A 23,919-nucleotide genomic window follows, 5' to 3' on the forward strand; every position below is an offset into this window, starting at 1 on the left:
GTATTTTATTCAGTCAATCAAATAAAATACAATATTATTATATATAATATACAAAACAGACTGAAAAGGTAGAGGTAGAAGCATAAAATGTTTATATATTCCTATCCTAAATTAATATAAGAAAATATATATCTATATATACATACTTCCACATACATCTTCCATATAAATACATTTCAATCACATTTATAACTCAAGAATTGTTTTATAAATAATTCCCTTGAAAAGCAAAAAGGAGTTCACCATTCTTACATCCATCTCCACATTATTCCACAGCTTGACCCCTACAACATGTTCTCATATATCTGAATCAGCAAGGTGTGGGATGAATACTTCAGGTAGACCTCACGTAGAGCGACCTGCTCCGGTCCGTTACCTGTGGGAACGAGCAGGTGAGCCGCCTCCCTTCAGACTGCATGTGACCTGGCGGATGTAGAAGATGCTCTTGTCTGCGTGACACAATAACGTCACGCACAGCAACACGATGTTCTCTCTGAAGCGTTCGACACGTTCTGCTCAACATCAAGTGTAAAATCCTCATTCGGGTCATTTATTCTTGCAAGACGAGTTGAAGTCACACACATCCTCTTAACAAGTTGCTGCTCAGAGGCCTTGTCTCTGCGTCTGTCCTTTATACCCTGTGACACCTTCTGTTCTTTGAGATCAGGTCTTGTCTGTGGGTGGGGGATCGTTCCTTCATCAGAAGCATGTGTCCTCTTCTTCACCTCAGAGTTCCTGCCAGAGGAGTCGGCCTCCCCCAAAAGACCCCGAGACACGAAGATTATTTATGGTCCTTTTGTTATGTGAGACATCGGAGATTATTTAGTATATGGAGCTGTAAAGCAAGGACCTGGCAAAGCTCCACATGTCAAAACATTCAATTCAGTTTATTTGTAGAGCCCATTTGCACAAATTACAAATTCCCCTCAGAGTGCTTTACAATCTGTACACATAGACATCCCTGACCTTTGACCTCACATGGGATCAGGAACAACTCCCAAACAACCCTTCAGGGTAAAAGGTCAGAACCCTTGAGGAGAGAACAGAGGAGGATCCCTCTCCAGGATGGACAGGTGTCATAGATGTCATGTGACCAGAAGGAATCATTACACACACATTATAACACAGTAACAACACAATGAATATGACAGAGTGGATGAAGAGTTGGTAGTCGGCATATTCCACCATCCAGACCGCCACCATCCATCAGGTGGAGGTAGAGAGGAGGAGTGGGCGGAGTCTCAACAGTGGGTGGAGTCTCAACAGGGCCATACTTATACTTCAGTTCAGTTTATTTTGTATCGCCCAATATCACAAATTACAAATTAGCCTCAGAGGGCTTTACAATCAGTACACATACGTGATATGTTGAATATAACACATTTGCATTACTTTTCCAAATATTTGGGGATTTTTTAATTTTAAATTTTATTTAGGCCCTGAAATTGCCTTGACTTTTCCAGGTTTTCCATGACCGTATGAACCCTGTTTTGGATAAAGGGTTGAAAATTACAGTTTTTTTGTTTTTTTATCCGATTAATCGATTAATCGAAAAATAATCAACAGATTAATCGATTATCAAAATAATCGTTTGTTGCAGCCCTAGTTTAAAGTCATAGAAAAGTCCTGTAGATCCACCGGTCCCCATGTGTAGAGCCCTGCTCTCATACCGCGTGTCTCGTGTGATGGAGTTGTTCTATAGAACCACAACACCGTTCCCATAGTCCTTACTCTTCCAATGCGTCCACGGTTCTATTGAAACATCATTTGTGATATCAGGCTTTGTGTTGATCTTTTTGAGAGTAATGTGCAGTGGGAGGAGAGACAGGGGGATGAATGGAGGAGGGAGGAGGAGGGAGAGAGGGAGGAGGAGGAGGAGGAGGCGCGTAGTTCTGGTGTGATGGTCATTTCATGAGGCGGAAGAACGCGCCAGCAGCAGCGAGCTCCCGGTTCTCCTCGGCGGATCGTGTCCATCGCCTCCCCGCAACATGTGCACGCCGTGTTGTATCTCGCAGGTGAGCAGCGCGCGCCGTCCCGGCCTGTTGTTCGGTGGACCGGCGACTCCCGGTCCCGGTTCACGGGGTTGCGTCACGTCGAACCGTTCAGCGCCCGGTCGCGTCACGGAGATTCCAGAGAACGAATGTGGGCACCAACAATAGGACGACGGTATATATATATATATATGCTATATAGCCTATATATACACACCGACTCCATGACTTCTCTGTGGTCACGTTACCGATGGAAGACAAAGAGAAGCGGGCCACCGGCTCCGTGAAGCGACGTCCCCCCCCCCCCTCTCTCCTCCTCCTCCGTGGAGAAGATGCGTCGCGTTGCGCTTCTCTCGTCTCTCCGGTCCCGTTACGCACAGTCCCGGTAGTTCGGTCCGCCGCTCCACCGACTCCAGGCCCCGAGAAGCTGCTCTTCTCCCCCCGGTTAGGCTGCAACATCCCCGGGTGAGTCCCCCTCCACCGGGGGACTCACTGCACCGGGGGCTGTGGGAGACGGTGGCTCTAAGGTCATTGAGGTCAGATTGAATCTGCACAACTACTTTATTTGAGGTGAAAAAGAAACATTTAGAATTTGCAGAATATTAGCTGCTTTTGTTTTGGTGCTCCATAATAGTATATTTAGTTTCTTTGGGTTTTGGACTGTTAGAAGGACTGAAACCGTTTTCTCTCTGTTTACAAGAACATGATCTCCACAGTTCAGCATCATAACTGATGTTTGGCAGTAGCAGAATTTCTTTGAAAAGTCAGTAAACTCCTTGATTTGTATTTCAATGAAGAGAGAGCGATGCTCTTCAGTGCTTCACAGCGTGTTGTTGGACCACCGCGTTGCCATGCAGAGCGGGACGGGTCAGGAATGTCATGACACCGGCACCGCGTCCCTCCTCCTCTAAAGGAGCCACATCTATCTTCTCTTCTTTTCAAATCTGGGGTGAGGAAACCGGGACGGATTAAGAAGGGCAAACAAAAACATTGTGTCCGCTGCTGTGCTGCTAATCCCCATTTAGTGGCCATCTCTATGTGTAAACGTGTAATTAGTGTGTGTGTGTGTGTGTGTGTGTGTGTGTGTGTGTGTGTGTGTGTGTGTGTGTGTGTGTGTGTGTGTGTGTGTGTGTGTGTGTGTGTGTGTGTGTGTGTGTGTGTGTGTGTGTGTGTGTGTGTGTGTGTGTGTGTGTGTGTGTGTGCGCCCCTCTTGAGTTTTAGAGGAGTGAACTGATGTGTGGTCTGTTCATGTCGGTCAGGAGGTTGAGGTGCGGGAGCGTGGCCGTTGTTTGGCTGGATTGGGAGACGGGACGTGGTGTGGGAGGACTGGGAGCAGCTCACTGGTGCAGGAGATCAGGGATGCCTTGTCGTGGTGGGGAAGGAGCTCCGAGGACACGAGAGGCCGGTCCAGTCTACGTTCTGATAAAGTGTCCTCCAGTAAGACCTGAAGCCCTGACCCCCTGACCTCTGTGAGACCGTTTTGACATCGGACATTTCCCCTCCAGTACGGCCATCTTGTCTTCCTCAGGGTGCTGCGGGGCAGACCGAAGCGTGAGATGAGCGAGGAATGGTCGAGATTATATTGTTCTTGTTGTTGATGTTGTTTTTACAATATTCATTTTGTGATTGCTGCAGGTTTCCGTATATTTCTTTAGAGATTTCTGCGATTCTTCAGAATGCCAGCGGGCTGTTGTAAGATCTCCCATATCAACAGATATTGGGGAATCCTGAATGTTCCTCTGTCGCCCGGCAACAGACGTCAACTCGAGTTCCTGTCTGTCAAATCTACTTGTTCGACTACAGCCGGGTAAATAAGTTCACCAAACATCTGTACCGGTCGCCGCCAGCGCAGCGTCTGGGTCACATCGGGGAGAACCACCGGTCCTCGTGAAGCGTGTCTGTTGCTGCCAGCGATGCTGCTGTGGTCAGCAGGAGGAGGAGGAGGAGTTTACCCAGAGGGGCAATCCCTTCTGTCAGCGTTGAGCGAGGGATGAAAGGTGATGATGTCATGTGCTAAAATGCCAGTAACTGTTTTTTAATTTATTTTTATTATAAGACAAAAGACAATACATAGACGTAACACCTAGAGGACGAGAAGAGTCCCCGTGACACGGAGTCCCTCAGGAGTCTGTGAGGGTGAAGAGTCAATGACATCATGTATTTAAGGAAACAAGAAGGAGGAGGAGCCAGAAGGAGACTTTGAGGAACCAAATGATCCGATCACTGATGATCAATCAAGTGATCAGGTCCCTTTTCTGAGGATACTCAAAGGAAAGATCCTGTGAACTATAACACTGTCAATCAGGCTTCATCCTGTCCTCTGGTAGAATTTGTCTCCACAAGTGATTCTTTCACATCGTGTCAAAGAGAATGAAGAACATATAACGTTCCCATGACACTCCCTCTTTGTCTTTCTTTCCTTTTCTTCCCATTGACTTGCGTTTCTCTCTGTTGGTTGAAGCCGGCATCTGTAGAAGCAACGCCTCCCTGTTTGTCGGAAGCAGAGCAGATGCATGTGTGCTGTGTGGAAACAGCTGCCCAGCTACATGCACCATAGTGGAGCCGTCAGTCACGAGAGCAAATACAGACTTTGACTTGAGCTCGGTCGACCAAACTTTAGGAAATGAAAGATTCTGCCTCGTCTTATTAAAAAAAACAACAATTGTTTCGCTTTTACCTCTTTTCTTTTTCCCCCCGTGCTGGTTTCTCCTCGCTCGGCTCAGCCCGAAGCGTTGTTGTAATTTGAGATGCGAGGGTGTGTACCGTCTGCAGTTTGGACCGAGTGGTTGGCCTTATTATTTCATTGTGGTCAACGGTAGCCACGACGATGACGCTCCAACGGGTCGCTCCCTCCGGTCAACAGCAGCCGGCCACACCTGAGTTCTCAGGTGACGGGAACAGAGATGGATGTTTGTGATGCGACGCAAAGAACAAGCAGTCATACTGTGAGTTCATCTCCGATATGAGTCACGTCTGCTGTGAACCGTCTGCATTCACACTGCTCATAAACATGGTCGGTATCTCAGGGCTCTTACGGTCATGGAAAACCTGGAAAAGTCATGGAATTTTAATAAGTTTATTTCCAGGCCTGGAAAAGTCCTTTAAAAAAAATGAAATCACAAAAGTTATGGACATTTGTTATATTCACGTGTTCATTTAGGCTGAGTTTGAAACAGAATGAATATGTTTTTAAAAGAAAGACAAAGGCAATATTTTGTTTTCGTGCTGCGAGTGACTGGATTGTCCGTTGGCCATGGCAACAGTCGCTAAGGGATAATCCACTATCATGGACTGTACCGAGATGTCACTACATGTTTGGTCATGGACATTTGGTTTAAAGTCCTGGAAACCCATTGGTCAACATGTGTCTGAACCCTGATATCATATAATCAGCTGGTTTTAAATATTGGTCGGAAACATCACTGCCAACCAGAGGAAGAAGACATTGCTTCTTTAGTCTGGTGCATACATCTTTTCTTTAGGTATCCAATCAGATTTAATAATACCAATAATAATTCTGTTGGATGTCTTTACTTCCCAACTGGGCGCGTTGATGAACTTTCTCTCCCTCCTGATTCTCCTCCCTGTGATGGAGCACGTGACATATTTCTGCAATTAAACTGTTTGTATTGCAGAAGCTTCTGTGTGGCTCACTTCACCTCGTCGTTTGATTTTGGCTTCCTTTGCCATTTCCTGTTTGTTAAAGACTGTAATTCTGTCCGTCGCTGCTTTGGTTGAGGATCATAAGACGGTCGAGAATGGAGGAAAACACGGGAGTCATCAGCTCCGATGAACAGGTCACGGAGGTGGTCTGAGGATGGTCTACATATAGCAGCACGCTCCTTAACTACACAGCTAGTCGTTGTCCACTTGTTTACTGTGTGTGTGTGTGTTGAGTGATTTAGAGTAAAGTGTAGCTGAAGATAACAAAGAAAAGGAGGAAAATAAGAGGAGGAAAGACGAGATGACCGAATACACCTCCCTGGTCTCAGGGTGGGGAGGACGGAGGAAACGGAGAGAGAGAAACAGCCTCAGCCAGAGTTTGAAGAGACGAGTCTTTGTCTCTCCAGAGTCCCACGTCCACAGGGCGGTGGGCCTTCGGTGGCGCGTTGGGAGGGACTCGGCTCATTTGAAGTGCGGTAAAGCTAAATTCGGGGATATCTGGGAAGGGGTCAAAGGGCCGTGTGTGCTGTAGTCATGACGACCTTGTTGACGGACGGCCAGGGCAGAATGACACATGATGGTGGGCTTGGTGTTGATATTATAGCAGGAGTGTCCACCGCAGACACGCCGACCGGCAGCGGAGGAGGGGCAGGGGGCCCGTGGAGCGCGTTGGTCACCATGGACACTGTTTTTACTCGTGTTTGGTGGAACTCCTCCACACGGCCTCCTCTCAGTGCTGCCGGCCCCCAACGGTCTGCAATCTGCCGGTGAAACACTTTCTGAATCCTGACTCATGGAACTTCAACTCGCTCACGCCTTAAATCATCATGTTTCTGACTTTGAGTCTGTTGTGATAATCGCCCAGTGAGACGCGAGGGTCCAGCAGAGGCGAAGGAAACGGCTCGTCCTGTGATGCGTCTCGTCAGACGGAGACCGGGGGTCACATACGCGTCTTTGTGGACGAGAAAAGCGCTATAGAAGTCTAAATTCTTCTTCTTCTTATGATATATAACACTTGGTTTAGATTGTGTTAAAGTAGGCAGGAGTTTGAAACCTCTTTGACATGCAGCCTTCGGGGGAATCCCAGGCCTTTAAATGTGGAGCATAAAGAAGTCTTTGTTCCAACCAGAGAGCCCCAGGATGTCAGAGTTCGGATATGCACCATTTATTCTGCTCTTTATCTTTTGGCTTTACACGATTGATATACTTGATCGCATTTATATAATTGAGTTTGGTTTCACATGGGAATCTTTTTTTAGAAAACGAGCAAACCGACTCCACACAGCTTGGTGAGCGCTGGCCGGCGACTCCTCTGGACAGAGGACTTGTGGGCGGAGCATAACTCCTGACCCACGGGTCTGCAGCGAGCGCACAGCTGGAGCGGAACGCAGCAGACAGAGTTGCACGCTGGCTTTACTCCATCAGGATTAGATTACAGAGCGTAGATTATGGGCTGAGAGGACTGTTCTGACCGATTTAACGGATCAGGAGAAGTAAACGTTGAACTGAAAGTGGACTTCATGTATTTGTGGTGTTTCCCTGATGTGGCCGGGGACCTTTTGTTACAAGTCCTTCTCTTTGTCCCTCTGCCCTCATTTCCTGTCTATCTTGAATGATAATCTTTTGAATGAAGACGGAACATGCTTCAGTTCCACAACAGAGAAAACACAACAACAATGAAATGGTGTGTGCATAAGGATTTGGCCCGAGGCAGCAGGTTTTCGGTTGTCCTCCCTGTATTGACTTGTGAACGTTATATTTCTGGAACGCCTGGAGATAATTTCTTCATCTGGACTCTGGGATAAATGGATTATATCGCTAAGGTCAAAGGTCAAGGTCCCTGTGACCTCTCATCCGCCCATCCTTGTGAACACAATATCTCAACAATGCCGTGAGCGTTCAGTCAAAGGTCACCGTGACCTCCGTAAACACACTGTTGGCCATAACTCAATACTCTATGCTCATGATGAGAATTTCATAAAATAAAATAGAGCGTAAACAATGAGGTGACGACCTTTGGGACAGACATTGATTGTAATCTGCTGACTGGCTGCTGGTGGCATTCCACCGCGAGGCCTCGTTCTGGTGTGAGCTCTAGAAGCTTCTGTGTGGAGCGGCCGGTTTGAATCCTGTGAGTCCAGATAACGTGACCATCAACATGCTGAGGGAGAGCTGTTGGACCTTGGAAAGGACGGGCTCGTCTTGAGGGACTGAGAGACTCAGAACTTGCCGATATTTGTTTTAGAAATCGTTCACGATACCATTTACTTCACTTTTTATTAAATCTGTCGTCTACATACTAATGCCATAATGACTATTCAGTTTTCAGTTCAGTTTATTTGTAGAGCCCATTTTCACAAATTTCAAATGTGTCTCAGAGTGCTTTGCAATCTATACATGTAGAAATCCCTGACCTTTGACCTCACATGGGATCAGGAACAACTCCCAAACAACCCTTCATGGTAAAAGGTCAGAACCCTTGAGGAGAGAACAGAGGAGGATCCCTCTTAAAAGAGTAAAAAGGGGGGTTCAAAGGAGTCTGGATGGAGCGATGTGTTTTGTGGAAGAAGTCTCAACACTAGGGATGCATTTAAGAGTATTTATTTGACAGTCATTTCTGGTTGCTTTAAAGTTTCTGTCAACCTCCAATAATCAGACAGTCAATCTAATGTCTCACAAATAAGATTAGTACTTACAGTCTCCATTCAGTGAGCTTAAAGCTCCCAGTTGTGTGTTGTTCTTACTCTCCACCCCGATGGCGTGCTCTCTCTTGCTCAGCATTCAAAAAAGACCGAGCTTCGTGCCAAGAGAGATAACAGCTGCTTTCCGCTTCCGGTTTGGAGCCCTACCCCCGGTTTTAGACTTCAGAATAAGAGCCTAAACAGGAAACCAGCTAGGATCTCAAGGGAAACGCACCTCTACCATAATAAAACCAATCTCATTCATACTGTCCACATCCTACAGTTGTGATAACAATAACCCTCATAAAATCAACATTACAGTTACACATATAATACAGCGATCATACTTGTCTATGCTTCTTAATACATTAATCGGAATATTCCTCCCTAATATCCACTATGTAAATTATCTTTCTATATGCATTATTTAAAACATAAACTTCCTTATTTACATGTGCAAGTGTACATAAAATCCACTACAACTTAACAGTCCCTCCTTTTATACTAATAATATAGTATAAATACATTTGGAATGGATTTTATAACCCTCAACATGCAGACATCACTGTAAAACAATCTTTATTAATCACTCATTATCATCTAGTGTCCCTGTGGAAGGAAAAACTTCACTCCCTCCTTTTATCACTGCTCCTCAAGGAAACTCCAAATTACACTAAGTGTCAGTGTGAATGTATTCATCACACAGGTATAAATCTTAAAATCCTGATGGTTCTGATTAATCTAATGTACATCTGTGTAAGTGGCTGTGTATCCCTGTGAATCCAGTTTCTCAGCATACATGCTCAGCAACTCCAGTTCTCCAGTTCCTCAGCATCCCTCCTTTCTCTGCATTCCTCCAAGCCGATTGTCAATAACGGTTGCGATACAGAGTCCCACTCAGCTGAGGGAGCATGAATTACTGCGTCCACAGACCGCAAGCAGTTAACTGTCTAACAGCAAGTCACACTCACTAAATCTCAGCTGAGGGCTTCTCAAAGGATCAAAAAGCATCCTCTCCTTGGTCAACATCTGTTTTGTACCTCCCGGACATCCCGGCCCCAGGGGAGATATTCATTCCTCATTGGTTAACCTGTCCAGGTAAAACATTAGTCCTAATTCGCTCACTGGCTGAGCCGTCTGACCGTCGGTGGATTCGCATATCCACATGATGTCATCTCTCCTTCTTCCTCTGCATCGCTCTGTCCGCTGCTCTGGATGGCATCGCAGGGGTCCTCAGGATGGCTCTCCGTCTGCTGCTCCCTTCTCTCCGAAGGTGCACGATACTCCTCTGTGGGCGGCTCATCATGGCAGGTCCTCACAGCAGGCAACCGGCACACGATGAAGGTCGATGGTGGAGCGTCAGGTGTAGCTGTTGAAGAGAATGAGAAAACACAACACAACACAACACAGCGGCCACTAGGCCAGCTCTATACAGAATGTGACACTTGACTATGAAAAATTGTCTATTTTAATTTCTATATTTAATAAGTATCTAATACCTTCTAGGCTTGAATTCGCAATCTTTAACTGAGTCGGAGGAGCAGCTTCTCACCCCGTCCAAAAGAGTCTCAATTACTTATCCAATCCAATCTAACTTTATTTATCTTTAATGGTTATGATAAATGTAATTGATCCTATCTATGGCCCTTGACTAGGGCATAGAAATATTCAAATCCTACTAGGATCTGATAGCAGGCAGGTATTCGTCCAGCACCCTCCTCTCTCGTGCTTGAACCCTAAAACAGCTTATGGGGGAAACAAAACAATTGCATCTAATGGTGCAGTTAATGGCAGGAAACAGTGAGCTGTGAGAGTCGGTGTCGTTTGCATACATCTTTCTGTGTTGCAGTCCTAGCTCTCGCTCTAATGTCTTAGAATAAGCAAAATATTAACATATTTACAACAATGATGCTCCTAAGCAGCAATGTGTGGAAATGGCTTCAGATCTTTTCAGAATTACCCTCATGATTAGGCAACTCTTCAGTGGCTGTTTGATTCTTCAGCCACAGATCTTCAAATATACAATGTAAAATGGTGTCATTCTCTCCGTGAGACCACTTACATGGAGGCGCTGTGAAGTCCTTGCAATGACCTCAAACCACCCTGTTCACCTGGACTTAGTCCACTGGCTCCTGGTGGGCTCCGGTAACCTGCTCAAAGAAAAACTTAACTGTGGTTAGTTCATTTCTCAAACATTCTCCAAAACCACGCCATGAACTCTGCTATCCCCTCCCTGGGCGATAGTCTGCTCCTGCTCCTGTGAATGTGTTCTCTAGATATATTTCTTCATGTAGGTGCTTGTTTCTTAATGTGTTACGTGTTTGGTTGCAAAACTGTGTGCCGTGGTCAGACCCTAATCTCCTTTGATCACCATATCTCAGCATCAGTTTCTTCTTTAGACAATTCACCACTGTCTTTGGATCTTCTGTCTGCATGAGCTTGATGTCCTCCAATGCAAGTTCCGGGAGTCCCGTATGCAGCGGCTGTCATCTGTTTGACCTAACCTGCTGCTCTCCCCTCTGAGAGGTCAGCTGCTTTATTGCCTCTGGCGACTGTGGTCTGTAAGTTATGGTGTCTCTTCATGACTGTTGCTTCTTCATGGTTCCAGGACGACTCTCGGTAGCTGCTTCAATTGGCTGAGTGATTGAGTATAAGTGTGTGCGTGGTGAGTGTGTTAGTGCGAGAGTATATGTTTCTTTCGAAATGCCAAGTGTCTTGTTTAAGCCTTTTCAATGTGGTCTAATTTCAGCTGCAGTACATTAGCGATCTCCTTCCTCCCTCCTTTCTGAAGCAAATTCCATTTGATTCAGAAACATGAAGGTGGAGAGAACTCAACGCAGCCATCACTGGTCGTTGTCATGTTTTGTTGCCACAGCATTCAGCACCTGCAAACCTCTGTTGGTGGTTGGGGACATCCTGTTTGAAACCTCTTCTTTCAACTCTCTGTTAGTACCTGTGGAAGCAAACTTGTAGACCCTCTTGGAAGATCTTAAATGGCTCCGAAACTTATTCGGGCGTGCTTTGGGCCCTGCGCAGGGCCATTCTGCTGAGATGGCGGCTGAGGGGGCTGGGTCATATGGAAAGGCTGGGGGATGGGGCTGGGGAATCTGTGCTAAGGGTGGAGGTCTGTGAGGTGTTGATGAGGGAGGGAGAGATGTCCAGGTGGCATCCATCTCCAGTTATGTCTCATGGAACGCTCTGTTGGAGAGGGCATTACCTCTCCTAATATACCGACTATGGTGTGTAGAGCTTCTCTTATAAGGGGTTATGGGCGTGCGGGAGGGTATTGAGATATGACTGGGTCGATGAAAGGATGGGAACTAAACTGACAGCAAGGTACAGGAGTTGTATCTGTTGGAAGTTCGTCCAGGATGCTTCTTCATTGAGGGTGTGACTTCCTCCAGGCATCTTCTCGGACCGTTGTCATCATCCACTGCAATGCCATGTGGCAGCAGTCTTGCCTGCTCAATGGCTTCACCAGTTCTGTTGGGTTTGTCGATCGAGACGTGAACCATACTTTCCTTCTGCTCCTCTTCGTGAGCATTCTCACCAGTCAACTTCTGGCCTTCAAGCTACTGGAGTCTTGATTGAAGTTGGCTCTGGTATTTCCAGAGAATAGGTACTGACTGGCTTTATATATGTAAGGAAATGTTCATGTAGAAAAAGAAAAATATCTAAACAATTCAAAATTATTCGGGATAAATTTAAAAAGAAAATTATTATACACTATGTGTCTAAGATGCAAGTGTGGTGCGATTGGGAAAATTCAAAATTCAAATTAGTTAGGGGATAACGTTATACACTGGAATTGCACAGTCTACACATTTTACAATATTGTGTCAAAATGGGAAAAAACTGTTACTGGAAGCCAATATTGTAACAATCAACCGTCAAGAAATGGGAAAAGCTGTTATTTTAACGAAATAGTTCAACCATCACTTACCAAAATCAAAGAAACTTACTAATGGGAAAAAAGGTTATTGGTTTGATTTAAACAGACGTTACGACTTTTAGTCATTCTACTGTTAACACAAGTTACAACACCAATTTAATCCAAAACAATGTAAGAAACAAAGATAAATGGGAGGAACAAGTTTACTCTGCGGTCCAACTTCCCCTGCAAAAGAATATTCAAATTCAAATTAGATTCATACATTTTTCTTTCAAATGTGTTCCAATATCAAAAATATTCATCTATTATTTCCAAACCGTCAATAAAATGTTTCCTTTTCAAAGGTCAATCTATTTTAAAGGTTTCTTTCATGTTTATGCGACATGCATAACATCGTCACAATGTGTGTGTGTGTGTGTATCAATCTTTGGACACAGTGAATGGAGCAAGGTATGTTGTCTTTGGGCAACAGTTGTCCTCTATATGCTAAGTGAATGCGTGTGTCGATGTGTGTCGATGTGTGTTGATGTGTGTTGATGTGTGTTGATGTGTGTGTGTTGGGAGGGTGGGTGGGGGAAGAGGGAAAGATAGGGTGGGTGGATGGGTGGGGAGAGGGGAAACAGGGTGAATATCTTACAGTATTCCAGCTTTACAGTGTCATGAAACCTCCACTTTCATCTCGGCTTCTTCATGAAGACCTTCCCGCACATCGCATAAGTAAGTGTTGGGAGTCCTTTGTCTAAAAAAACAGGCTCCATTTTTTCTCACTCTTTTCTTTACTTTTATCAGTTAAAGAATCTTAATGGCATGTGGGGAGCGGGGTGAGGGGAGGGAAGGAGAGATCTGCATCCTGACCTCCCGCTGTGGCACAGTCCTGGTGACTCATAAAACACCCCTGCACCTTTCACCTCCAAACAAGAACAAATGGTAATACAAATGCAGAATAATAATAGTAAAAACCAAACTGTTACTTTGGTTAAACAGCAATCACAGACAATCAAAGCAGTCAAGCATCAAGACATGTACAGCCTGCAGCTGTCAAAAATGGGAAAAGGACGTTATTATTACACAAAACATTTAACAATATACTGTAGAATGGGAGAATATTTGTTACTTTAAACAAAACTGCCAATTTAGCACGTCGCATAAATAGGTGTCAGTTTCTTAACAGCTCATGAGAAATTACTGGAAATGACCAGCGAGACGACTGTAATAATAACCACTATTTTTCCAAAAAACAGTAAACCCAAAACTATCCTTTGAAACCGACTAAAATTAAAAAAAAACTTCAGTTTTGAAACGGTGATGAGAAATCAATTACTCGTAAGCCTAGCAGTTACTGTAATAATAACCACTGTCTTTTCCCAAAAAACAGTAAACCCAACACTATTCTCTAAAACTGTCAATCAAAAAAAACAAAAAGATAAAGAAATAAAAACTCAGTACTGAAACGGTGATGGGAAATCAATTACTTGTACGCCGAACGGCATTACTGTAATAATAACCACTATTGTTTATCAAAAATCAATAGTAAACCCAACACTATATCTTTAACACTGGCAATAGTACTCAAAGAAAAATATCTCTTAAATCCAAATTGTCAAAATGTGTTGGTGAAAACAGCAGCAGCATGTAACTCTGGTGTGTCGGATGTAATTTCCAACACCAACCACACGATGGTGCTAAAAGGTTAACCCCTTAATCCCCCCTTGTATCTATTTCAGAACCTCTAGGAGGCGCTTCTACTATGCTAATGTGTCTCACCCCCACTGACCTCGTGTCTTCTCAAAAAGGGAACAAGAAAAAATGTAGTTTGACCTGGCCCGTGGTGAATCCGACTCGCACTTTTTTACCCCATGTACAGTATTAAAACAAAAATTAGCACGTTGATCTGGTCATAGCAGTTCGTTAATAGCGATTACTACAAGTGTATGTCGGGCTCGCCGACCGTCAATCACACTATTAAATTGAGTCTACCCAACAGTTATTTAACTTTAGTTTTCAAACTAACTCTGTCTAAATATTAGACTCTAGACCACGTGTCGTTCTTCACAAATGATTTCAATGTGCAACTTCCCAGCTCAGCTGCAGGCGCGTGCGCGTCAAGCTCACAAAACCTCCGCAATGACCCATGCGACAAACAACATGAGTTACGTTTAACCCACAACAATTAACGTACAACATAAAAGAAAGAATGTGACACATAACAAACAGGATCCACATAAATGAATATATATAAAAACAGACTCTTGTAGATGCATTCCATTCATCTATTCCTTGCACCGCCTCATGTGTGTGCATTTATTAGCATTTAGCCTAGTGTTAACAAAGTCTTTGTTCCACTAAAAGTTCACACCTCAGAGAGCCAGCTGGTCGCTCCTCACACCTATAATATCTATATAACTACACAGATTTCGGTAAAACGGGATCTGCACTCCCATGATCAAACAGCGCTGTGTGTGAGAAGTTTCAAAGCTAGATATCTGAGAGGTTTTTTAATGTTTTTTTTAACAATTAATAAGAAATAAAGATACAAATTGTCTTTTTTTTCTTTTTCTTTTTCCCCATGCTAAGGATGCTATCCACTAACATCGAGCAAATCTCCACTAAACACAGCTCATAGACTCCCATGTCAGGGTCACCAACTAAAAGAGTAAAAAGGGGGGTTCAAAGGAGTCTGGATGGAGCGATGTGTTTTGTGGAAGAAGTCTCAACACTAGGGATGCATTTAAGAGTATTTATTTGACAGTCATTTGTGGTTGCTTTAAAGTTTCTGTCAACCTCCAATAATCAGACAGTCAATCTAATGTCTCACAAATAAGATTAGTACTTACAGTCGCCATTCAGTGATCTTAAAGCTCCCAGTTGTGTGTTGTTCTTACTCACCACCCCGATGGCGTGCTCTCTCTTGCTCAGCATTCAAAAAAGACTGAGCTTCGTGCCAAGAGAGATAACAGCTGCTTTCCGCTTCCGGTTTGGAGCCCTACCCCCGGTTTTAGACTTCAGAATAAGAGCCTAAACAGGAAACCAGCTAGGATCTCAAGGGAAACGCACCTCTACCATAATAAAACCAATCTCATTCATACTGTCCACATCCTACAGTTGTGATAACAATAACCCTCATAAAATCAACATTACAGTTACACATATAATACAGCGATCATACTTGTCTATGCTTCTTAATACATTAATCGGAATATTCCTCCCTAATATCCACTATGTAAATTATCTTTCTATATGCATTATTTAAAACATAAGACTTCCTTATTTACATGTGCAAGTGTACATAAAATCTACTACAACTTAACACTCTCCAGGATGGACAGGTGTCATAGATGTCATGTGACCAGAAGGAATCATTACACACACATTAAAACACAGGAACAACACAATGAAGATGACAGAGAGGATGAAGAGTTGGTAGTCGGCATATTCCACCATCCAGACCTCCACGGTCCATCACAACTACAGAGTGTCGGCCACCAGTTGTGTGTCTTTGGGTCAAGCGGTGTCGGGTCCTCCGCCATGTTTGTTGTGTCTTTTCTCCTGTGTTGTGGTCAGTCAGGGAGCTCAGTGTTGTTTTTCCTTTCACTATGTTCGTTCAGTGGGATCTTTTGTTTTCTAGTTAGCATGGGGTTTTGTTTTATTGTGTTGGCATTGGAAACCCTGACTCCTTTTTGTTTCTATTTTAGTTTACCTTTAAGCCTTATCTCTGCAAAATAAATATTCCTTATTTGTTAACGTATTTCACCTTATTGTTCGCCTCCTTTGTTCCCCCCTTAGCTGTACCCCTTATTATGTGTACCTTACGGCCTGTGCCCCCCTAGACGACCGAGAGGCCGTAACAGTGTGTCTCGAGACCGCCACACAAGTACAGCTCTCATCTCAGCGGGCGAGGAGGACGATGCGTACAGAAGCAGGGCGGGGCTGCAGGAAGACGGCATACTGTGTAATTATAGCTCCTCCTCTTTCCTAAATAGAATACAGGGCCGTCTTTTAGTGTGTGTGTGTGCGTGTGTGTGACCTCATCGTCTGAGCAAGAGTCGGCACTGTGAAAGAGAGGGAAGGACTTGTTGATTGTGCTCTCAGCCAGGAGTCGTCTCCTCTGCCCAGTCGGCCGTCGTCGTCGAGCTCCGTTCGGCAGGAATGTCGAGACGTTCCAGGAGAAGCTGAAGCTCTCGAGACGTGAACATGTTCCCGACGCAGCAGACACTGCCACACGTTCCACACAGTGACTGCAGTCTTTGAAACGATGCTCTCATGCTCGACCGTCCACTTTTTACTCTCATTATTTTTGACTTTTTGAGGGTCAAGGGAACATTCACCATTTCTGTAAACACCAACATATCCATGAGGAGTGCTTCAGTCCTCATCTCTGAGATCCTCTAACATTAGTCTGTGAGTTAATAGACGTGTTCTGTGTTTATTGAGCAGGAGATGCCTTCAGGCACCGCCTCAAAGCGCCCGTCGTGTTTTGGTTTGAACTGTATTATTTGACTACTTCTCTCCATAATTATATTCCTTGCATGTTGACCATCCTGGAGGAGTAAATGTTCCCCTGTTCCTCCTCTGAGGTTCCTCCCTTCTTTTCCTGTTCAAAGTTTTTTCTTCTATTTTTATGGAGGTTGTCTAAACATAATTTTGTTCAAGGTTAAATGTGCAGTTTCTTGGTTTGTTTTTTTACCTTTTGTCCACTCCTCTCATTCCTGATCATGTGACTGTTGCAAATGCATTTTAATAATAATAATACATTTATTTTATTTGGCGCCTTTCAAGGCACTCACGGTCGCCGTACAACACATTAAAAACAGTTCAATTGACACAATTCAAAAAGCAGAGCAGTTAAAAAGCAGAACCGTCTGCAGCATTTTGCTTATCTTGCTCTTTTTTAATTTGCTCCGCTCCGACCTTCCTGGAAAATGAAATGGTCGCCGCTGTCGCTCACGCCGACTGTTGCCAAATGCATCCACGCCCGGTGGAAAACAGGCTTCCGGACGCACATGGATTAAGTTATCAACATTTAATGGCAGGAATTGTAAAACAAACAGTCAACGCTCTCCCTCGTGTCCAGGCTGCTCTCATAATCCTCTCTGGCGCCCGGAACGTCACTTCCTTCCGGCGCTTTCTTTTCAAAGAATCCCGTCTTGTTAAAGTCACCTTCACAATAAAAGTCTCTTGTTATTGTGAGTCACTTCACCAGTTCAACCGGCTTCGTCAATCTATAATACTAACATACAGTCACTCTCATGCAATATACATTAATTCTTGCCATTTCCATTTGCATAGAGTAAACATTACCCCTATGCTTCATAATACATTAATAACAATATCAATATTCTCCTTAATATTGTCTATTATAATATCTTTCTATATGTATTAATTTAAAACATAAGACCTCTGCAGATGTTATCAAAATAAACTATTACAACTTAACAGTATCCACGTGCATGACGTTGTCTCCGTCGGATGTCTTCACGGTGAGGAGGACTCTGAACTCGACTCACGGTCCCCCTCTTCTCTCCGTGCAGCTGGCCTGCTGCTGCGGCGCCGCGGCCTGCTCCTGCTGCTGCGGCTGCTGCCCTCAGATCAAACAGTCCACAGGCACCCGCATCATGTATGCCTTCTACTTCCTGCTGGTCACCGCCATCTGTGTCATCATGATGTCCCCCACCGTGGAGCAGCAGATGAAGCTCAATGTAAGTACGAGCGTCACGCAGAGTATCACTCTCACCACACACGCACTCACATGTAAGGACGGGTATATTTAGATGCATCATGGACGTTACTGTGAGGTGTAAACGGCACAGAGAGGACATGAAGGCTGTCATCTGAGCTCCATAGCGGCGTCGTTTCAAAAGGAGGGCGAGTGCAGTCGGCCTGAAACTCTGTCCTGAAGGCCGCTGACGGATCCTTCGCCGTGAAGTGATGACCGCTGATCATTTGTCATGAGATCTCCTCAGGTTGGATGTCATGATTGTCGCCTGCTGACTTCTCGGGGTGATGACTTCACAAGGCATCTTATACTTGTGGTTTTAGTGGCTGTTGAAGTCAAAGTTCGTTGTTGTTTGTTTTCCATATCTGATTTTCCTGCATGGCAATAAGTCGTGTTTATCACAGCTGTGTGCAGGAACATTATTTTTTGAATAACTGTACAAAAGCAGGAACATCTCGGATTGTCAAGAACACAAAACGTGTGGATTCTTTGCTGATCAGCTCAGTGGCTGTAGTAACCACGGCAACCGGAGCCTGTCATTAGACGGCGGAGTGCAGGATGCGGAAACGCTGACACGGCGCTGACAACTGAAAAGGAAAGTGTCACCGAAATCCTGCAATAGAGATCTCACATCAAGAGTGTTCCTCTGAGTCTCTCAGGCCGCTCCTCAACGCGTGAACAATCAACCGTCAGCAGTTGTTCATGCTGAAAGAGGAATGTTCTCCCGGGAGCGTCCGTTTCTACCATTTCCTTCACGGATGTACAGGACTGTCTCAGAAAATTAGAATATTGTGATAAAGTTCTTTATTTTCTGTAATGCAATTAAAAAAACAAAAATGTCATGCATTCTGGATTCATTACAAATCAACTGAAATATTGCAAGCCTTTTATTCTTTTAATATTGCTGATTATGGCTTACAGCTTAAGAAAACTCAAATATCCTATCTCTAAATATTAGAATATCATGAAAAAGTATACTAGTAGGGTATTAAACAAATCACTTGAATCGTCTAATTAACTCGAAACACCTGGAAACACATTTTCAAATGTTTGATTTTGTTTTGCTGTTATAAATCTTTTTTTTTACTTGGTCTGAGGAAATATTCAAATTTTATGAGATAGGATTTTAGAGTTTTCTTAAGCTGTAAGCCATAATCAGCAATATTAAAAGAATAAAAGGCTTGCAATATTTCAGTTGATTAATGAATCAGAATGCATGACATTTTTGTTTTTTTAATTGCATTACAGAAAATAAAGAACTTTATCACAATATTCTAATTTTCTGAGACAGTCCTGTATATACTTCACATTATGTTCAGATATACTGACAGATCTTCCCTGGAGGCAGATGTCTCTTGTCTTCTCCAGACACAGTCAGTTCACATCTGGTCGTAGTAACTAGTGCACAGGAGGGAGGCCATCGGGTCGGGGTCATGGCATCGGGTCGGGGTCATGGCATCGGGTCGGGGTCATGGCGTCGGGGTCATGGTGTCGGGGTCATGGCATCGGGTCGGGGTCATGGCATCGGGTCGGGGTCATGGCGTCGGGTCATGGCGTCGGGTCATGGCATCGGGTCGGGGTCATGGCGTCGGGTCATGGCGTCGGGTCATGGCATCGGGTCATGGCGTCGGGTCGGGGTCATGGCATCGGGTCGGGGTCATGGCATCGGGTCATGGCATCGGGTCGGGCCGGTCATCGGGTCGGCATCGGGTCGGGTCATGGCATCGGGTCGGGGTCATGGCATCGGGTCGGGGTCATGGCATCGGGTCATGGCATCGGGTCGGGGTCATGGCATCGGGTCGGGGTCATGGCATCGGGTCGGGGTCATGGCATCGGGTCGGGGTCATGGCATCGGGTCGGGGTCATGGCATCGGGTCGGGGTCATGGCATCGCGTCGGGGTCATGGCATCGGGTCGGGGTCATGGCATCGGGGTCATGGCATCGGGTCGGGGTCATGGCATCGGGTCGGGGTCATGGCATCGCGTCGGGGTCATGGCATCGGGTCATGGCATCGGGTCGGGGTCATGGCATCGCGTCGGGGTCATGGCATCGCGTCGGGGTCATGGCATCGGGTCGGGGTCATGGCATCGGGTCGGGGTCATGGCATCGGGTCGGGGTCATGGCATCGGGTCGGGGTCATGGCTCTTTGTATTTCTTCCACTCCAGAAAGGAGAGAATGAATTTGTCGGCTTCACGTTCCGCACATGCATATTTAAAAATGTGATGTTTTCTCGTCAGGTAAGGAAAGTTTAGTGTTATAAGTGGCATGAATCGAATATAATGTCAGAGAACGTGTGACCATGTCATCGCTAACGGGCACAGCTAAAGATTCATAACCTCGCTGCAGGCAGAGCCGACATCCCCCTCTTCTGACTTGAGATCCCACGTGTGTCTCCTCCCTGGAGAGGAGGCAGGAGCTCAGGCTTGTAGTTTGGGGTTTTTTAACCGCCCACATAGCCTCTGAAGCTGGGAGGAGGTCCACGGGACGCCGGCCGCTCTCTCGTCAAGACTCTCACGTGTTTTTTCTTCCCCATAATTACCTATTTTAATCAACATAATGCAGGATTATTATCAGACAAAAATTCCCTGAAATTGCGACTGAACTTGAAGGCCTCTGCGGCGACGAGGACGACGTCGTTGGGTCTCGAGATGCATCGGCTCCTCATCCTGCGCTCCCTTTTTGTCCGACTTAATGTTTATGACTGAATATTCGAGCTTGAGAAACGACGTGCCGCACGGCGCCGTCACCGTATCCACACGCACGAGGCGAGGAGGACTGGGAAGAACGCCGTCGGCTGACCGCGATCGTTACTACGGCAACGACCGCAAGCTTCCTCAAATGAGAGCGGCGATGTTCTTCCGTCAATCTCCTTTCTGCCGTGGCCGCCGCACGGTATTGGAATGACTCCCGACCGCGTGTCTCTTTGTGAGAGGAAAGCCCCGTGGAGGCACAAAGTGGCCTCCGATCGCCCCGCGCAAAGCCTGCCGAGTTCCACACACACACACACACTGACACACACACACTGACACACAGACATACACACACTGACACACACACACTGACACACACACTGACACGTACACACACACTGACACACACACTGACGCGCCGCCGCCCACCGAGCCCAGTGGGTCGTCCCGGCTGGAGAGCAGCCATTGTGCAGGTGAGCGCTGGTCTTTTCTCGGCCCTCTTCATCACGACGCCACGGACATGCTGACCCTCCTCGGCCGGAAGTTAGAAGATGTTTTTCCTGCCGCGCTTCCTCCGCTGTTTCCGTTTTTCTTTTTTTAAAGTTTGGTATTGATTAATCGGGGTCGTGTCGTGTGAATGTTGGACTTGTTTTGATGTTGATGTTCTGTTTTGATGTTGTTTCTATCTTTCACACTTTTATGTTTGGTCCTGTATTATTTTATTGTACGGTGACCTCGGGTGACTCAAAAGGCGCCTCCAAATGAAATGTATTATTTTATGTCGTGGCCATTTGCCCTTAGAAATCAAATATAAATATAAATCAAATGTCCACTGACGCACCGTGGGGGTTTCAGAGTTGACGCAGGCAAAAAGAAAGTAAAGTCCATTTGGGTTTGTTGGTTCTGATCATTTATTTTCTAAACAAACTAAACGCTGACACGTCCTCTCTTTGCTGATGCTGGTAAAAAAAACATCGGCCGCCCAGGTGCATGCTGGTCCTATACCCACCTCTACGTGTAACCACAGGTGCCCAGTGTTATCCTAAAGCTAAATATATTAAACTAAACTACAACCATCATAAGAAACAACTAACATATCAAAATATAACCTAAAAAAGCAATAAATAATCAATATTACTTTACAATAAAACTTAAATACAAATGTCAGATTAAATAGCTCCAACATTATTATTATTATTATTATTATAAGTAAAACTAGAATGGGCACTCGGTAGAGCGCATACCTTCGCATATCACATGATTGGGCATTGAATTATGAACATTTTGGCATTAGTTGCATGCCAATTGGACAAAAATTTATCGTGCTATGGTTAAAAAAAAGATTTTGACCTTTCCATGACCTTGACCTTTGACCCGATTGATCCCAAAATCTAATCAACTGGTCCCCGGATAATAACCAATCATCCCACCAAATTTCATGCGATTCAAGAAGATTTTGACCTGTTCATGACCTTTGACCTTGACCTTTGACCCGATCGATCCCAAAATCTAATCAACTGGTCCCCGGATAATAAACAATCATCCCACCAAATTGCATGTGATTCGGTTCAATACTTTTTGAGTTTTGCGAATAACACGCATATAAATAAATAAATAAATACACGGCGATCAAAACATAACCTTCCGCATTTTCAATGCGAAGGTAATCAACAACAACAACAAAGTATAATCTGAAAGTGAATATATTGGAGTTCTCCTGTATTTGACATCTTTGCACCAGTTTATAACCGGTCAAGATATGTGAGCCTCTATTCTGTGGTTATCTTTTCAAAGGTCGTCTCTCGGCGTTCCAATTTCCCGTCGAAGGCCGCAGCGAAGTCCGTTTCCTCCCGACGCCGCTCTCTTCTCGCTCACGCCGCTCACTACAGCTCCAAATGAAATGTGTTTTCGAGACGATCTGCCGGTCGCTCTCCGCGTTTCGCTCTTTCCGTCCCCTCTGACTTGCTGACAAAAGGCGGTTAATTTATTCATCTGGTTCTTTTGTTGTGCCCACTGACGGTTGGTGGTAAGGACCCTCTAACAGCCGGGAGAGGGCGGGGAACCAAAGAGGGCTCCTCGGAGAGAAAGGGGGGTTGTTGTCGCCGCCTGTTCTCTCGTTCTGCTCCTTTAGAGGCGGAACGCTCAGAATAGAAGCGATTGGGCCTTTTCTCTGAGGCCTCAGAGAAAAGGCCCAATCGCTTCTATTCTGAGCACGAGCAGAGGTGTGTGTGTGTGTGAGGGGGTCACAATGATCTCATCTAAGTGCCTTGTGGGTTTGTGGTTTCTCTCAATCAGATCCCCTTCTACCGCGAGATGTGTGAGAAGATGAATGCAGGCGAGAACTGCACAACCCTGGTGGGCTACTCTGCCGTCTACAAGGTGTGCTTCGGCATGGCCTGCTTCTTCCTCCTGTTCGCCCTCTTCACCGTGCGCATCAACAACAGCACGGGCTGCAGGGCGGCCGTGCACAACGGGTGAGAAGGCGTCGGGGCTCTCTCCGTTCACCTTTGGGAAACATCTCTTCCCCGATTATCTCAATCGGCGCTCGTCTGTGAGCTCCGAGGGAAGTTCTGACACTTGATCCTCAGCCAGGTGTTCACGGATGACGTCCGCTTTAGCACAGCTCGGTGTTCAGGACTTTAGTCACGCTGATTCTGTCATTGTTTTGTATGTTATTCATTTTCATATTGCCATGGGAATGTTATATATTCTTCATTGTATTCTCTTTGACACGATGTGAAAGAATCACTTCAAATTATAAGAGAGGACAGGATGAAGCCTGATTGAGAGGTAAAACAAAAGTCAAAAAGTCTCCTTCTGGATCCTTCTTCTTGTTTCCCTTGACCCTCCTGTCACCTTCACATGTACTAACACCTTTTACCCTCGGGGTCAATTTGACGCCAGCAATTAAAACCTAGAGAAAATTATTAGAATTAATATTGTTTCCCAAGTTTAAGTGTGAGGTACTTTATGTTTGTTTGTTGACGACCTAAATAGCCTTTAAATAAATAAAAAAGTTGATATTTCAAGGTTCAAGGTTCAAGGTTTTTTATTTGCCATCTGTGCCTAGACCAGCAGTCCAGACACATCGGAAATATTTTTGCAGGGTTCTCAGAGTCAACAGAGGTACAAAACAAACACACTATAATAATAATAGTAACCGTAATAATAATAGAAATATGAAACATATTAAAAAATATATTCTTATATGTTTTACACAGTGAAAAACAGCCTGGGGTCAAATTGACCCCAAAGAACACCGATGCGTACAAGTTGTGTTCAGGACAG

At 45.0% G+C, this 23,919-nt stretch overlaps 1 protein-coding gene across 1 annotated transcript in view; it reads left to right on the top strand.

The window, feature by feature from the left end:
* The first annotated feature begins 1,906 nt into the window (after window positions 1-1,906).
* serinc5 (serine incorporator 5) overlaps window positions 1,907-23,919 on the top strand; it is a 31,074-nt gene continuing 9,061 nt past the window's right edge. The window contains exons 1-3 of the mRNA XM_056418257.1: window positions 1,907-2,015; window positions 17,756-17,923; window positions 22,927-23,105. Of these exons, the coding sequence (XP_056274232.1) occupies window positions 1,989-2,015; window positions 17,756-17,923; window positions 22,927-23,105 (374 nt within the window). The 5' untranslated portion in view covers window positions 1,907-1,988. The remainder of the gene's footprint in view (window positions 2,016-17,755; window positions 17,924-22,926; window positions 23,106-23,919) is intronic.

Source organism: Pseudoliparis swirei, chromosome 7, assembly GCF_029220125.1.
Source record: "Pseudoliparis swirei isolate HS2019 ecotype Mariana Trench chromosome 7, NWPU_hadal_v1, whole genome shotgun sequence".
NCBI lineage: Eukaryota > Metazoa > Chordata > Actinopteri > Perciformes > Liparidae > Pseudoliparis > Pseudoliparis swirei.